We start from the raw sequence: 18,247 nt of genomic DNA, 5'->3' as shown, positions 1-18,247 counted from the left end.
CAGCATCAGGATTATGGTAGGTAGAGGCAGAATTTTTTTTTCTTGTCCCCCGCCCCCCCCGCCCCCCCGAATTAAGGTGTGTCTTATATGCCGGTGCGTCTTATACGCCGAAAAATATGGTAGTTCTGGCTTCAATATTAATTTTTAAAATTCTTTGTATCAAAGCATATATTTGGATCTAATTTTTTAAAGCTTTTTTATACCAGGAGTGATAAAATGTTCCATCATGTTGTTCACATTTCAAAATACATTTGAAGTATCTGTCAGGGTTCCAAGTAACTCCCCCGCAATGAAAGAAAACTCTGAGGCTTGAGTTTCCTCAGTTACATTTTATTAGAGATGTCATATTGGCACATCTGGGAAAACCCGAATTTGAAAGTTTCCAGTTTTCCCCACCCAAAGAAAAGTTCAAATCCCTGCCCAACACCCACATGTCCATCACATGGCCCAATCCAAGCACCATCCCAACTGGAGATGCCTCCCAGTTCCAGCCATCCAGCTGCAGGGCAAGATGTATTGACTTTCTGAGAAAGGTATGTTATCATGACTATATACTATATACTATATACTACCCTGGTTCCATACAATCCCCCTCCCAGTTTCCCACAGTAGTAAATGTGGCAGGCCTGAAGATCCAGTGAAAAAGATGGCTTCCAAGCCTGACAGGATCTTTATACATTCTAGAAAACTTCTCTGACATCATGTGATGCATAATTTTATTAAAAAATATCTTCTAATCACATGCTTTCCCATTGATCCATCTATATATTATTACCAAATTTGGTAGCCCACTTTATCATACATTCTGTACCATCTTGTTCTTTCTCTGCTTCAAGTTTAACAAATTGTTTGTACATTTTAGCAATTACATGTTCATCAACAGTACACAATTGTATTTCAACTTCTGATTTACTTTGCTTAAGTCTTTCTATCCATTTTAAATCTTTCAGATAACTGTACATTGACAACTACAGGTAGTCCTTGACTTAAAACAGTTTGTTTAGTGATCTCTCAAAGTTAACAACTGCACTGAAAAAAGTGCATATGACAATTTTTCACACTTAATAACCTGTCCCCATGATCATGCGATTAACATTCAGATGCTTGATAAGTGCTTCATAATTACGACTGTTGCTGTGTTCCAAGTTTCAGGGCTCTGATGAATGCCCTAATTAGAAATGCTTTGCAAGTTGACACCAAGATCATGGGATCACTTTTTGCAACCCTCTGACAAGGAAAGTCAGTGGGGAAGCCAGATTCATTTAACAACCGGATTACTAATTTAACAACTGCAGTGATTCATTTAACAAATGTGGCAAGAAAAGTTTTAAATGGGACAGAACTCACTTAACAAATTTCTTACTTAGCAACATAAATTCTGGGCTCAATTGTGCTCATAAGTCAAGGACTACCTCTATATTCTTCTGCTATAGTTGTTCTTTTGATTTGATTGTAAATTTGATTGATAATTTTCCAATATGTCAACCATTTATCTTTTGGCACTTCTCTTTTACAATATGCTTCTTGAGCTGAGATCCATAAAGGGGTTTTCGGGCATAGTTTATAGCTATTCACAACTGGTGATCTGAACCTGAATTGATGACAGATGTAGTCTATGCATGTTTGTGGTGCTGTCTTGCAGAATGGATTTTATAGCTAAGTGAACCTTTTCATCTCTCCACAGTTCTGAATGGTTCCCCAGGGTTTATAAATCTATGTGATGCTCTGAATGCCTGGCAGTTGGTCAGGGAACTAAAGCAAGCATTGGGCATTCCTGCTGCCTCTTCATTCAAGCATGTCAGTCCAGCAGGTAATACTGAACTTCCAAGTTCTTACTTACCAGTTTCTGAGATGGTCTTGTAAAAAAACATGTCAGGGTTTTAGCTAAAGAAATTGACTTTCTAACAAAGTTGTGTATAACGTAATGAAAAATAATGATGTATATTATTTAAATGGAATAGAAACAATCGTGGGTCTCAGGCCAACATGTGAAGTAATGTTACACTTTTGTAACTTGAGAAGTCACCTTCAGACCTCTAAAAAACGGCTTTTACTATCTTTCACTTACTAGGTGCTGCTGTTGGTGTGCCCCTCAGTGAGGAAGAAGCTCAGGTCTGCATGGTGCGTGACTTGTACCCTACTCTAACACCCCTGGCAACTGCATATGCCAGAGCAAGAGGTGAGTGGGGTCTCAAAAGGAAGACCATATTTTCATTTAACATTCTGGTTAGAATTACTGCTTTTCCTGTCTGTATAATGATGATGAACTATGGCACTGGCCAAATTGTTTAAGGCATTTTCTGGGGCAGTGTTCTGTCCCCCCAACCACAATCAATTAGAAACGCAAACTGACTAGATGTGCCAGCAATTTATTCTTGCCAAGTCCTCTTATTTATCAGAGCGATTGCAGTCCGATCTGGAACAATCCCAAAGTTCAGAAGGAAACGAAACAGAGTCCAGGAGCCAAAGTACATGTTCTGTTTCCCTCCCCCAATACTCCCAACAAAGAGTTAGTCAAAGGCCTTCTTTTCTAGTTTATTTACATAGATAAATGTTCTGGCCACGTCTACCCACGTGCCTGCCAAGTCTCTGGAGATAACTAGGAAATTATAGATAAGGCCGGAGTTACTTACTAAGATATTCTTCCCTCCATTGAAACAGTTTGCCCGCGCAAATTCACTGCTTTGTCCAAGACAAAAAGCCAGGAAGTTCCGCCTCCTGCTTTTATAGCCTCTGTAGGTGTCACTGCGTGACTCATCATTCTTTGACTTTGTCCCAATGCCGCCTCTGCTGCGCGCGCCGGTCACGTCGGCGCAGTCTTGCATCAAGCCAAAATTGTTCTTGGGGCGTTGCCAAATCAGAAGAAGGCCTGGGAGAATCAGGCCTTGCCGGCCCCTCCTTCTCCCTTTGGGTGGCTGCCAGGGAGGGAGAGGGCGCAGGAGAAGCAGGCCTTGCCAGGTCTTCTTCCTCACTTTCTGAATCATCCGAGTCCAGGAGTCCGAGTCCAGGAACCTGGGTCACAACAGTACAGCCAACGTATTCAACAGTCAATTGTTTTTTCATCACAAGAACTATAGGGCAGCCCCTCCTGCTTTTATATCCTGTGGGGTGTGGCTCCGTGACTCAGCATCTCTAGGCCTGCCCCACCCTTTCTTTTGATGTTGCTATCTCTCCTGTCTGTGATACTGGGGGTCCAGCCACGACTGATTGTCAGCAGCTGGGTCTTGAGGCATGGCCTGAGAGGGAGGAGATGCAGGAGACAGAGGCCTCGTCATCTCCTCCACCTGGCCTGCTTCTGGGACTTGGAGCGGAGCCAGAGAAGGAGGCTCCGCAGAGGGAAGCCCTGTCGGTTCTTCCCCCTCGCTCTCTGAGTCACTTTCTGCCAGGAGGCCAGGTTTGGGGGGAGGGTAGGCTCGGGGTGGGGGAGCAAAGACACAAAAGGCAGGTTCCATCCAGTTACTGTGTTCTTTCTTTATAGCATGGATCTTACTCAATGAGAGTTTGAAAAAATTATTTTTTCCAGGTGCTGATAGGATGTCATCTTTTGGGGATTTCATTGCTTTATCTGATATCTGTGATGTTCCTACAGCTAAGATCATTTCAAGGGAGGTCAGTAACTAGCATTTTCTCCTACATTCATAATTGCAGTTGAAAATAACTATATCAGTGTATGATTGCCCAGAGTCACCCTGTGAATTATTAATAAAGTAAATAAATAATAAGAATGCATTTGGGGATAGTTGGGGGACTTCATGGGTCAAAAAGGGCATCTTAAACTTTGTGAAACATTAAGAGATTGATTTCCTCCCCCCCGCCCCCCCCCTCCGGTCCCTCAAATAAGGCTAGTTTTTGTCCATACCCCCAACAACCAAAACATAATCTGTAAATTTACAGGAGATCATAACATCATGGTTACATACCTGTGGCTCTAATAATGATCCTAGCCATAATAATTATGTGCTCCTGAACTAGAGGATTGATCTTATCCTGCTTCTAGTATTTATAACAAAGTGGAAATTAGGAAAGTAGTGCTTTCAAATATGGAATTGTAAAAGGACTTTATGAAAGTGAAAAGGATGCTGAGAAGAGTTTAATTCTGCAGTGCTGGTTAAATGCTCCCTCGACTCCAGTATGGGTTGAGGGAGCATTTAAGCTCTTTCTGGTTGGATGACTCCAGTACAAACTGCAGGGAATTGCACAGCATACTTAAACAGATAAATAGATTAACAGGGTTGGAAGGGCCTCTGGTGGCTCAACGGATTAATGCAGTCTGTTATTAACAGCAGCTGGCTTGCAATTACTGCAGGTTCAAGTCCCACCAGGCCCAAGGTTGACTCAGCCTTCCATCCTTTATAAAGGTAGGTAAAATGAGGACCCAGATTGTTGGGGGCAATAAGTTGACTTTGTATATAATATACAAATGGATGAAGACTATTGCTTGACATAGTGTAAGCCGCCCTGAGTCTTCGGAGAAGGGTGGGATATAAATGCAAAAAAAAAAGGGGGACCTTATAGGTCATCTAGTCCAACCCCCTGCACAATTAGGAGACCCTACACCATTTCTGACAGATGGCAGTCCAGTCTCTTCTTGAAAGCTTCCAGTGATGAAGCTCCCACAACTTCTGAAGGAAAGCTGTTTCATTGGTTGATTGCTTTCACTGTCAGAAAATTTCTCAGAAGACAAGAAATCTATAGCCAGCACTCAGAGAACTTCTAGACTGGACAGCTCCAGTGTAGATTGTGAGGAACCCCACAAGTGTATGCCAAGATGGTACTTTGGATCCACAGCCAACAACAGAGGCATGACTTTACATGGAATATAGCTACTGAGCCACAGAACAATCCCCCCCCCTTTTTTTTTGTTGAAGCAAATTGGGTAACATCTCTATTTTGCAAATCTAGTTGCCTCCACTGTTCAAACTACTGTGATGATGTGAATCTGTACCATACATTTAAGCAAAATGTTGCCTGACAAAATGTTCAGAGTACCAGTCAGTCAAACCTCCAAATTCTTCATTCCATTTCCCTTCCTCTGATTTTTCTCTCCTTCACTTTCCAAATTCAATCCTTATTGGTTCTTTTGAGTTCCTCCTTATTACTGGTAGTATAATTCTGTCTGTTCCTTTGTACTGTACATAAATATTGCTATTTCTGCTATGTAAAAATCAGTACTCAAATTTTGTCTTCTTGTTCCACTTGATGGTTTAACCTTCATTTGTGTAGGTGTCTGATGGGATTGTGGCTCCAGGCTTTGATGAAGAAGCCCTCAAAATTCTATCCAAAAAGAAAAATGGCAGCTACTGTGTACTCCAGGTCAGTGTTTTATTCTTGAGGATAATTGATTTAAATATGTGTCCTATTTCCATTGTGTCTCTCCGTCTAAAATCTGATTTCTTGATTTGCCTGTTCCAAATGTGTTCATACAAACTAAGCTAAAAAAGATATGAACTCTCATTCTTAAGCCTCTTTAAACTGCTTGCAAGAGATTTTATACTAGAGCATCAGATGTTTTTTACTGTTAGTAAAAAACATTTACATTTGAATATCTGATCTGTCCTGATTGATCATCTCTTGGCTGCATGTTCCCTCCCCCAATACCTCACATAAGCTCCCTAAAACCCCACCTCTCTAGCCGCCTCCCTGTCCACATAGTTGGGTTTCAGGCCTTTTGGTAAATCTGAATTACCTTTCCTCTGACATCAAGCTGGCAATTTTTTCCTTTTGGGTGGGGGTGGGGGGCTTTAAAGGGAAAAATTGGTGCTTTAGGGTTTTTGTATAAACAAAAAATTGGGGCTGGAAATTTCAGTATCATCTATTCTGAGATACAAGTGGAGCCCAAAAACAAAAAAGGCTGCCTGTCACTCTTGCAGATCACACTAAACTTTTATGAGTAGCTGCTCTCTGGAATAAGGTACACTGCTAAGATCCAGATGAATCCCACTGCTGTTATTTGGCAGAGCTGTAGAGACCTGACTCTTCACCCAGACCCAGAGAGTGAGATCCCATCTGATTGGTCAATGGATTTTGCCATTTTAAAAAATCCTTTACACAATTTTATTATAATTTCTTCGTTTGTTGTGAGCTATCAAAGTCATTAGAAGTTAGGTAGCATGCAGCTTTTAAAAGTTATCGTTGGTCACACAGTCAAACGTTTAGACTGCATTTGAATTTTTATTTACCTAGGAGTTCTTCCCAAGGACCTGGAAATAGGCAGAGGTTGTTTTGTGTTTTGTGTTTTGTGTTTTTTTATTTATTATTTATTATTATTATACAACATTTAATAATGAAATAAGAATACTTGATGTGTAATAAATAAATATTATTAAGATTCATTCTTGAAGTTTTTGAATGAAACAATAATAAAAGGTTAATCCTGGTGATTAGAAATTTAAAAATTTGGGGTTGACCAAGTGAGTTTGGTTTCCAATTGCTCTCAAAAGAATAAAGTATAGCTATAGTTGTTACATATATACATCTTCCCAATATTGCAAATTCTGAGCAGAGTGGTCCAACTCACCTTTAGTCCAAAGGATTCCTTGTGCATGTGGTTTCTTCTCTGGTTACAGAAGTTAGAGTTACAAACAAATATTCATGAACAGAAGGTTGCAATTCTGAACATTCTGAACATCAAACATATGCCACTTCAGTATTTTGAACTGTAGTTTGTTATTGAAAGGACCATAATTTCTTGGCAATCTTTTAACTATTTGAAATAGTGGTAGTTAGGTATTTCAGTGACTCTCTCACTGATACTAAACCCATGGGCTATGATACTGCTACTGCACAAATATATTCCAATACATAAAATATTAGACTCTCTACTTCTTACTAGGCTGAAGTATAGGAAACCAATTTGAAATAACATACCACAGTCTTACAATCTAGATGAAGAATGGCAATTAAGATGGGTAGCTTTTAATAACCACAACTGAACAGATCACACAGATCCAACAAAACCACTTCCAGGAATGTGTTTGCCCTGAAAAATATGGAGCCACCTGAATAGAAGCAGGACAGAACATACCAGAACTAGGGCAAAGCTCTTTAAATGGAGAATGGCCAAGAGCCAGGAATGCAACTGTGGTATACCTGAACAAACTATAACACATATAGTTCAACAAAGTACTCTCAGGAAATTTCAACGCACCTGGGATGATCTCACTGCAGCCACACCAGAAGTAGTTAGATGGGTAGATTCCTTAGATATTGAATCATAACATCCATCCCATTGCAATTTATGGCTCCATATTATGGTGATTTTATTATGGTTTTACCTTTATATTGTATTGTCCACATATCTTATATATATTTATATTTTCTGACACTTTATCTTGCCATCCACTAAATAAATAATAAATAATTGATACCAAATAATGAGACAAAGATATGCAATCTTTTTCTGATTTTAGATGGATCCAACTTTTGAGCCAGAGGAAAATGAAATCCGTACTCTCTTTGGATTGCATCTAATGCAGAAAAGGAATGATGGTGTGATTGATCGATCACTATTCAAAAATATTGTTACTGAAAATAAAAATGTAAGTAGGAAAAAAGTATGTTTTGATATTGGGTATCTGCAAGATAGGTATCTAATAGGTATGTGATTTTGAATGAAAATGGGATTAGTTCCAATAGGAATGCTTAGTCCTATTGCATCTGCTATTAAAAGTATCCCTATCAACAGGATTGTTAACAATCACTTTTGAAAATTCTGGGTAAGATAACTTATGAACCATATGGTGAAAATTGCTCTGTTTGTGCAAGTTCTGTATAGACAGAAAATGTGGAGAAGATTGGAAATATTAGATGCTAAATTCACTTTGTGTCTGAACTAGACTGCAATTAAAAAAAGAATGGCCCAAAGCGCATATTCCATCCTTGAAGATGGGCTCCATCATGAGTCCGAAGGCTCAGAAGAGTAAATCTCTGGTCCCAGTGACTGATCCAAATTTGATTTCACATCATTATCTTGGGATACATATATTCTCCCTAGAGCTGTACGAGAGTATCCAGGAATGGGTAGTAGCTCTACCTTCTGCATGGAGACTGAGCATGTAATCTTATTTGCATCTCTGGTCACTCCCTCCTTGTTTGGTGATTCCCCAGTTTGGCTCAGTCTTCACACAGAAGAGACGTATTGGAGAGAGCTGCACCTTTGGCCTGGATTCTCCAACTCGTGAACTTAATTGAATTTTTGTTTCGTGGATCGCTACAGCGATCGGGGCAGCTCTTTGGTCCGCCGAACAGCTGTTTGTTTTTGTTTTTTCTTGGCTTCGTTCAGCCAAGGTCCCAGCCGGCCGTGGTTAACAGTAAGGGCCGGTAGGCATTATCTGGCTCCTTTTGGGAGCAGAGGCCCGGGCATTCCCACCAGGAAGGCGGAAAGAGGACTCAGTCACTGCCCAGCGGCATCTGGGTCATACTGGTCAGCAGTGATAGGGCAGAGACCGCGATTTGGGCCGCGGCAGCAGCTACTCATTGCGGGTCTGCCTGCCTCTATTTAAGGTGGAAGATGGGGTCTCGGGTATGCTTCACCAGCCAGCAGCTGGATGTGGGCAGAAAGAGAGCTTCCCCTGGGGCTTTTCCGGCTGTAAGCCTAAACCCATCTACACAGAGAGCCTCAGCAAGGGGAGCTACAACTAGAATCCATGCAACTGCTTCTAGATGTTGCAGAGGCTCTAGGATGCAGAAAAGGATGCAGAACGATGCCAAAAGGCATTAGAGAAAGAGCTAGCTAAGATCCATAAGGCTAAGAAAAGCCTGGATCAAGAAGGTTCTCCTATGGGAGGGGCAGAGGCTTCCCGCCCTCAGGAAGAAAGGCCATTGGCTCCTGCCAATGATCCAGGGCCTTTACAAACTGCCTCTTGCAGGCAATGGTCACCAGATGGCGCCAGTGAGACGTGCTATCCAACCTTAGGAGAGGTTTTGGATAGGGCTGAAGCCTTTTCTATTGCAAGCCCTGTTTTGCCTGCAGCAAGCTCAGAGGAGCTTATTCACTCTCCAAGAGCCAGGCCAGAGGCTTCGTTTACTCCCATTGCAGCGGGGCCCCGCGCAGTGGAGGAAGCTGTTGCAGAGTTTCCTAAACAGTTAAAGCAGATAATTTCCCAAACTGTTATGCAGGGAATAGAAGGAGGCTTGCAGCAGAGGAATTTCCCTTCTCAAGGGAATTCTTCTTACCATCATCAGCAGGCACCACCTCTATCCTTCAGGAGGAGTGGCTGGATCCTCGTGACCTTCCTTCTCTAGCTCCTATGAGGAGTGGCGACTCCTCGGCTGAGGAAGAGGAATTCCAGAACCTTTCAGGAGATGAAGGGATACCACTAGATCCATCGCCTTTTACAAGCCTTTTTAAGCCAGATTTATTTAAGTCATTGCTGCGTAAGGCCAAGGCTATCATTAACTTGGATCCTGATAGCGCTTCTGCATCTACCCAGAGCCCAGGGGATTCCGATCATTTGCTTTTTTCTGAACCTACGGTGGAAACTGAGATGATTCCTTCACCCAAATTATTTCTGGATGTGGTTCAAAGACAGTGGACCAATCCTGGAACGGGCATGCCTCCATCTAGAGCTGAAAAAGCTTTACAATGTGGCTTTAGATCTGTCTGCAGCTTTGAAAATTCCCACTTTGAAGGTTCAAACCAGTGGCTGCCATGATTTCAGTGGCACTCTTGCCTATAAAGGCAATGGATTGTCTGAAGGCGGAGGACAAAAAGACTGAAGGGTCATTAAAGAAGGCCCACCAGGCAGCTGCCTGGGCCATTAAAGCTGTCATATCAGCTTCTTTCTTCAATAGGGCTTTCTTGCTCTGGCTTCACCAATTACAGAAAAGGATCCCTCCAGAGGATGTGAGAATTCATCAGGATATAAATAAGTTGGTGGCTGTAGCTGCGTTTTCAGCAGATGCCACCTTAAATCAGCAAAGTTCTCATCCAGATCGCTGGCCTCTTCAGTAACAGCTGGTCGTTTGCTATGGCTTAAACATTGGCAGGCGGATAATAAAAACAAGTGGAAGTTGGCTTTTGCTCCTTTCACAGGCAATGACTTGTTTGGAGAGGCCCTGGAATCCATTCTGGTGGAGATCAAGGGCAGGGGCAAAGCCGTGCCCTCCCTTTTTCGGAATGGGGACAGGATATTTTCTCCTTATTTTAGGAGGCAATCCTTTCGTGCTCCAGAATCAGGAGGGGAATTCCAACAGTTCCACCGATCTTATTCAGGCAGACAGGAGAGACAGGCGAAGAGGTCGGAGTTCTGGGGCCGCCAACAGTTTTAGAGCAACGGCCCTTTCACAGAGAAGGAAGTCACACATATCGCTGTTCAAAATGACTGCAGGACCATCACGCATCTGGGTGGTCAACTCAGCCTACACTACTATCAGTGGGAGGCCACCACCTCAGACAGGTGGGTACTCAGCACGGTACACTAAGTTTGGCTCTAGAATTCCTCTTCAGCCTCCCCTCCCAAGTTTTTTACCAGCTACCTTATCTCCAGGAATGCAGCCAAACAAAGCCTGATGAATTCAGTGATTCAACACCTGCTGGAAATCCAGGCAATTCAACCTGTCCCGCAGGAGGAATGGGGACTGGGTTTCTATTCAATACTGTTCTTGGTTCAAAAGAGCTCCGGGAGGTACAGAGCGATTTTAGATCTCAAAGGTCTCAGTACATGTCTGGAGTACAAACACTCCAAGATACAGTCATTCCTATCAATTCTGGGAGGTATACAGCAGGGCAACTTCCTCGCATCCATTGACCTCACAGAAGCATATCTCCATATACCCATCAGACCTGCTCACAGACAGTTCCTCCGTTTCTCATATGCGTAAAGACATTACCAATACAAGGCCATGCCATTCAGCCTGTACTCAGCGCCACGAGCCTTCACAAAGATATTGGCCTTAGCAGCCCACCTTCAATCCGTCACAGTCAGAGGCCAATGTTACCTGGTTGACATTCTGATTCAGTCCTCATCAGCTGTTCAGGCAGAGGCAGATCTTTGGATTACAATCCAGGTTCTGCAAAAATATGGCTTTTTGATAAACAACAAGAAGAGCCATTTTCATCCGACCACCAGATTGCTCCATTTGGAAGCCATTATACAGTAGATAACATCCATATGTGTGGTCTATCTCTCCCCGGAGAGACAGAACAGCTTGCAACAGTTAGCAAGCCCCATCACGGTCATGGACACAGTATCACTCATACTCCTGTCACAGCTCCTGGGGAAGATGATGTTGTGCATCACCATCGTTCCGTGGGCACGACTACACACCAGGGCGCTGCGGTGGTTTCTCCTGCCTTACCAACGATCCGGCAGGAGCAATTCCCAGGACAGTGTAAGAGTTCCTCTACAGGTACTGCAGTTCCTTCGGTGGTGGAGGTCACAGGTCGTTGCAAAAGGGTGCCTCTTCAAAGAACCAGACAGTCTGACCATCATGACAGATGCCAGTCTTTATGGCTGGGGGGCACACTGCCAGTCACAGATTGTGCAGGACTGGTGGACCTGTTGCACTGGATCAATTGGCTGGAGCTCAGGGCGGTTTACCTGGCCCTCAAGGATTTCAAGGAAGCCATAGTGGGACAACACGTTTTGGTCTTAACAGACAACATGACAGCCAAGGCATCAATCGCCAAGGAGGGACACATTCCAGACTCCTCATGGCACTGGCAGATTGTCTGGGGTGTTGAGCGGAGAGTCATCTTAAGTCCATAAGGGCAGAGCACATATCTGGGACCCTGAATGTGTAGGCAGATTGTCTCAGCAGGGTGACAGTGGACCACTCAGAGTGGTGCTTGCAACCCTCGTTGTTGCAGGAGCTAACAGTCTATTCTGGGAGGCCGGTTATCCAGAAGTTATCCGGTTCTCCAGAAGCAAACCTCCCACCTGCCGAGGTTTTTCAGAAGGTTCAGAACACGGGGGGGGCAGAGGGAACAGATGCTCTGAGATGTCCGTGGTCTCGGGGCCTTTTATACGCCTTCTTCCCCACCCCCGGCCTTGATTCCGGCAGTCATCAGCAAAGTTCTCGAGGTGAAGGCGGAGGTGATCTTGATAGCTCCCTATTGGCCGAGGACACCCTGGTTTGCAGACCTGGTTCACCTGTCCATGAGACCACCCTGGAGAATACCTCAGGAGAGATTATTCCTCAGCCAAAGGGATCTGGTCCATCCGGAGCCTCAGTGGCTCCAACTGACCGCCTGGTGATTGAGTGGTGATCCCAGAGGAGGGAGAATTTCTCCCCCAGAGTCATTCAAACTATCCAAGACGACAGTCCACGGATAGGATATATAATTCAACCTGGAAGGCATTTTGCGCCTGGTGCTCTAGATCTGGGACTGATCCCTCGGGGGTTTCAGTGGCGCAAGTTCTGGAGTTCCTCTAGGAGGGATTGGACAGGGGGTTAACGCCCAACACCATGCAGAGACAGATTGCTGCGCTGTCTTCCATCCTCTCATGCGGGAGTTTAGAGTCACTTACTAAACATTCCACAGTGCACAGATTCCTCAGAGGCACTTCCAACTTACACCCACCTGTGGTTCACAGGTATCCCACTTGGGATCTGACTGAGGTTTTACAGGCACTTACAGAAAGTCTCTTTGAGGTCAGCCAGTCTACATTTCCTTTCCCTAAAGGTGGTCTTCCTAGTTTCAATTACATCGGCCAGAAGGATTTCGGAGCTGGTGGCTCTTTTTGTAAGACAGGACCTCTGCATATTCCACCCGGACAGGGTGGTCTTACATTTGGACCCTTCTTTCATTCCTAAAGTTAATTTATGGCTCTACAGGGCCCAGGAGTTGATATTACCCAACTTTTGCCCAGGCCCAAGACATACCCTAGAACAGAGCTGCCACATGTTGGATGTGAGACGGGCCCTCTGTATCTACATTAAACGCACGTCTTCCTTCTGGAAGATGGAATCTTTATTTATCTCCTTTCAACCATCTACACTAGGACACAGGGTCACTCCTTCAACGTGGGTCACTGGATTAGAGCTTGCATTGCCAAAGCATATAAGGTGCAACACCTGCTACACCTAGGCACATAACAATGCATTCCACCAGAAGCACGGTCACAACTGTGACGTGGGCAACACAGGCCTCTGTTGAGGAAATGTGTCGGGCAGCTACCTGGTCTTCCCCTTCTCCATTTATTTGGCACTATAAGTTAGACTCCTTTGCCTCGGTGGAGACAGCATTTGGGAGGCAAGTCCCCAGAAGTTAAAAGTATCGGGGAGGGGAGACAAGACTGCTCCCACCCGTAGGGGACAGGCAGGCTTTGGTATGTCCTATTCCTGGATGCTCTCGTACAGCTCTAGGGAGAATGGGCGTTGGTCCTACCTGAACATCATTTCTAGTAGAGCTGGAGAGAACATCCAGCCCCACCCTTATTAATATCTGGTCCACAATCCGGGAAGGGCTACTGTTTTGCAGGTCACAAGTCTATTCATCACTATGCCTTTGCTGAACTGGGGAATCGCCAGACGAGGGAATGACCAGAGATGCAAATAAGGTCATGTGCTCAGTCTCCATGCAGAAGATAGAGTTACTACCCATTCCTGGATGCTCTATTCCAGCTCTACTAGAAATGGCATTCAGGTAGGACCAACACCCATTTGCCTTCATTCATGTAAAACTATTCTGCTGATTTCCTGAGACAGTGATCATAGGTGGAGAATCTTAGACCATTAGCTATGAGAATGATTTGTGAAGCAGTTTACTCTTTCTGATCCAAGCCAGATGTCTGACCAAACTCTAAAAGTCAACACTCCTTATCTTGCCCTTTGAATCTCAAATGTTGACTTCTCTGGTGATCAAAGTCCAGTTGCAACAACAGCAACTTTGGGTTGGCTAGGTAAGGTAAGATGGCTTAAAGAACTGCAAAAAATTTTAACACTGATTACGGCTAGGAAGCAACTTTCCTGTTTAGCTCAATAGTAGCAAATTTTATTCAAAAGATCTTTTTAGGATTTCTCTGCAAACAGAGTCTCGTCACTTGTGGAGCTACATCAGATATTTAAAACCAGTTGGCATTCAACAGAATCACTTAGTCACACTTTGCAACTCCACCTGACTAAAATACATGGCATGCAGACAATGAATATTAGGAAACAGGAGATGAAAAGTGAAACATACAACAAAGAACCCCAAAAATGCTTTTCCAAAAGGCAATTGAATTTTTTGGTTTTTTTCCCTTGAAAACGTTTTACCTCTCATCAGTTCTAGAAAACCTTCTTGGATGGAGGTGCAAAATGTTTTCAAGGAAAACACCAAGCAAGTCCAGTTGCCTATTGGAAAAAGCAGTTTGGGACAACCATGACCTGGATAGACATCAAATAAAAAAAGAGATATTGGTAAGCTTTTTAAACTGGAATTCATCTCTGACATCTTAAGAAATTGCCTCCCATTAAAAAAAATATATTTTAATTCAACCATCCAACTTTTTCTACATGTGATCCCCTGGTTATGAGCGCTCACTGAGTGAACATTTGAAGTTACACGATAAACGCCCCTTAGTGTTTATAAACAAGTCCTGAAACTATGAATGTTGCAGCACCATGGCAGTTGTTCGCTCTTACGAACAGAAGCTTTGCAACATTTGTCCTATCTATTTCCCTCTGCTCCGCACTTTGCCGGCCAAAATAGAGATTCGGAGGGGCAGGCCTGCACATTTTGGACCGCACCTCCAAACCTCCATTTCCCCTCTAGCCTTCAACCACGTGGGCCCGCCCCTCTGAAGCTCTGTGGCAAGCGAGACCTGCGCAGGCCAAACCAGAGCTGTGGAGGGGCATGCATGGCTGAGAGGCTGGAAAGGAGACAGGTTGCTAGATCTTCACATGGTAAGTGACCCAGCGCAGCAGGTTGGGGAGGGGAAGAAATTGTGGGAAGCATGAGGTATTTTAGTAGGCTGGGGAGGCCTGGGATGGTCTTAAGCAGGTGGCCTGTTCAATCAGCAGGCCCCCCATGCCCCCCCCCGAAATACCTCATGTGCACTTAACGAGCCTCACATTCAATTAGCGAATGCATGGGCGAAAGGAGGGAGTGATCCCATTCAAGGTACAAGATTCACTCCCACAAATCCTCAGGTTATGAATGGAATGGGCAGGCTCCAATACATTTGAAACTCGAGGACTACCTGTATTTGGAATAATACAATTTGGGTATGCTGATGAATAATACAGTTCGAAGTCAGGGGTCAGAACAACCTCTAATTAATTGTCCATTGTCTGTCCATCAGCAGGATAACTCTCTGAAAACTGAACAGAATGGGACCACAAATGGGACACATTTGGTGTACAGAGAAATCAAAAGAAAAGGTCCAATTTGAAAAATGTGTGGATCCAGCTGAGACTGAAGACAAAAAAAGGGGGGGGGGAATAATCTAGTGTAATCCTAGGTAACATAGAATGTTGCTGATATTTATAATAGTGCTGAATCTTCCATTCTAAACCTCCTTCCCCTTCCTGGTCAAGTGACCAGAGAAGAGCTATTATTAAGGAGTTGGAAAGAATTCCAGAAACCAGGCCAGCATGAATTCCTGATTTTGAGAGTTTCTGACTTGCATCCAAAATTGGGACTGGAATCCTGGTTGTTTAGTGAAGCAGTCATTAAGCAAGATCTTCATGTGACTGTTTCCTCAAATGACTGCAATCCTGGTGCTCCCCTTTGCAACCTTCTCTCCAGCTTCCTTTTGACTTCCTGAGGAAACTGGCAGAGAAGATTAAAAAGGGTGATCATATGATCATAGGGTGCTTGGCATGGCAACTAGTTGTAAATGGGAGTTGATTGCCAAGCACCTGAAATACAGTTACATGTGGGGGGGGGGCATTTTTTGATGGCTAAAAGTGTTTCATGGCCATAATAAATCACTTTTCCAAGGCCATTGTAACTTTGAAAAGTTGTTAACTGACTAACCATAAATCAAGGATTATCTGTAGCCAGGTGATGTTTTCATTTCCCTTTAAAGATCCAAGATGCCTTTGTAAAAATCTTTCTTTGTTTCAGTTGCCTGATTCAGCTATCAGAGATCTCATTGTTGCCACCATTGCTGTTAAATATACTCAGTCTAATTCTGTTTGTTATGCCAAGAATGGACAGGTATGTATATGTGAACATTCAGAAGAGTGTTTTTTTGTTCTTCCTGATTTAATATTTAATTTTAAAAGTGATTGCTATCAAAACAGATCTTACTGTTACAAAATTGTTCCTAACATTTCTAACATATAAATTTTTATCCTGGACAACAATAGGTTTCATCTTGTGTGAGATGGTCTTCAAGAATATGAAGAGTGCTATGATAAGAGCAGTGATAACAGCATTTTCAGATTTTATAAAAGCTTGTAATTTAAAAAAAGTAATCTATGCAGATTCTAACTAGCATGAACTATAGCAGTGGTAGTCAACCTGGTCCCTACCGCCCACTAGTGGGCGTTCCAGCTTTCATGGTGGGTGGTGACAATTTACATTTCTGAAAATATGCTATTTGTATCGCCCGCGCATAAGTTTAGTTCATGTTACATAAGTGAAACTAAATGGCGACCGCAAACAAAAGAGCCTCGTCTCAGAATAGCTCGCGCATCTCCCCACCACGACCCAGCTGTAACAGACAAGCAGAGCTGGTAGCCGGCACCCCCACCCCCAAACCCAATCCACGATGCACGAGAGGCATACGCAGACGGCGATACACTTTATAAATCATCATTACTGTGGAACCGGTGGGCGGTTTATATTCTTCTTTTTTGACTTTTATTCCTTTAATGTTATCATTTCTTCTAATGTTCCCGTTCAGAAGTCAAAAATGAATAGAAATGGGGATAGTGGACATTCTTGCTTTGTACCTTTCCTGATTTTAACATTTCCTGTCATTTCTCCATTTATCATTATCTTAGCTGACTATTTCTCATAAATAGTTTTTATAGAATTTACAAATCTCTCCCCAAAGTCCATTGTCTTCAATTATTTTATCTTTTTTTTTATTGAAAAAGTTTTAGAAAACAAACAAACATTTCCCCCCCTTTTCCCCCCCTCAAAACCCCCTTCACCCCTCCCTTCACCCCATCCCCCCCCCCCCGGCTTCCCGGGTCAATCACAAGGTATTATTATACATAAACCAAACATAGACTAAGATTTTCCCTTCTAACCCAATTAGCCTCATCCGAGTCTTTTCATTTCCTAACCTCCCCCATAACATTCTAAATAATACATCCTAATTATTCAAAGACAATCTGATATCTCTTAATCTGATATCTGTTTTGTAAATAATCAATTCATTTTTTCCATTCAATTAAATATCTTTCCTGTGTATTGTCTTTCAAAAAGGCTGAAATTTTTGCCATCTCAGCCAAGTTGATAACTTTCAATATCCATTCTATTGTAGGTAATTCTTTTTTCTTCCAATATTGTCCAATCAGCAGTCTTGCTGCTGTTATTTATTTATTTATTTATTATTATTTATTTATTAATTGGATTTCTAGACCGCCCTTCTCCCGAAGGACTCAGGGCGGTGTACAGCCTTAATTAAAATACATAGATACACAATACAAATCCCAAATTTAAAATACATTTAAAATGAAATATTTAACTGGCCAATTTAAAACTAAAACTAAAACTAAAACGGTCAAAGACCGATATAAAACCCTAAAATATAAAATTATAAATAGATTAATACAATTAAAATTAAATTAAAATTAAATTAGACTAAAATATTAAATTAAAATAATATTTAGGCTAGTCCCGCCCGATTGAATAGCAGAGTCTTCAGTTCCCGCTTGAAGGTACGGAGGTCGGGAAGTTGGCGTAACCCTGGAGGTAACTCATTCCATAGGGTCGGTGCTGCCACAGAGAAGGCTCTCCCCCTGGGGGTCACCAGCCGGCACTGTTTGGCTGATGGCACCCGGAGCAGGCCCACTCTGTGGGAGCGCACAGGTCGTTGGGCGCTATCGGTGGCAGAAGGCGGTCTCGTAAATAGCCCGGTCCTAAGCCATGGAGCGCTTTAAAGGTGAGCACTAGCACCTTGAATTGCACCCGGAAGGCTACCGGCAGCCAGTGCAGGCTGCGCAGGATAGGTGTTATATGGGAGCAACGTGATGCTCCCACAATTACCCGCGCAGCCGCATTCTGGACTAGTTGGAGCCTCCCGGTGCTCTTCAAGGGGAGCCCCATGTAGAGAGCATTGCAATAGTCCAGGCGAGAGGTAAGAGGGCGTGAGTGACCGTGCGTAAGGAGTCCAGGTCAAGAAAAGGGCGCAACAGACTTCCT

General features: G+C 43.2%; 1 protein-coding gene across 2 annotated transcripts in view; it reads left to right on the top strand.

The window, feature by feature from the left end:
* ATIC (5-aminoimidazole-4-carboxamide ribonucleotide formyltransferase/IMP cyclohydrolase) overlaps positions 1 to 18,247 on the top strand; it is a 97,453-nt gene that overhangs the window by 39,849 nt on the left and 39,357 nt on the right. For both annotated transcript variants that reach the window (XR_009155438.1, XM_058186054.1), the window contains exons 8-13: positions 1,685 to 1,810; positions 2,072 to 2,179; positions 3,524 to 3,609; positions 5,224 to 5,313; positions 7,410 to 7,538; positions 15,995 to 16,087. Coding sequence is in view for 1 of the 2 variants with exons in the window: in XM_058186054.1 (XP_058042037.1) it covers positions 1,685 to 1,810; positions 2,072 to 2,179; positions 3,524 to 3,609; positions 5,224 to 5,313; positions 7,410 to 7,538; positions 15,995 to 16,087 (632 nt within the window). In the remaining variant the exon portion in view is untranslated. The remainder of the gene's footprint in view (positions 1 to 1,684; positions 1,811 to 2,071; positions 2,180 to 3,523; positions 3,610 to 5,223; positions 5,314 to 7,409; positions 7,539 to 15,994; positions 16,088 to 18,247) is intronic.

Source organism: Ahaetulla prasina, chromosome 1 (assembly GCF_028640845.1).
Source record: "Ahaetulla prasina isolate Xishuangbanna chromosome 1, ASM2864084v1, whole genome shotgun sequence".
NCBI classification, from domain to species: domain Eukaryota; kingdom Metazoa; phylum Chordata; class Lepidosauria; order Squamata; family Colubridae; genus Ahaetulla; species Ahaetulla prasina.
This window is presented reverse-complemented; position numbering and strand designations above follow the sequence as displayed.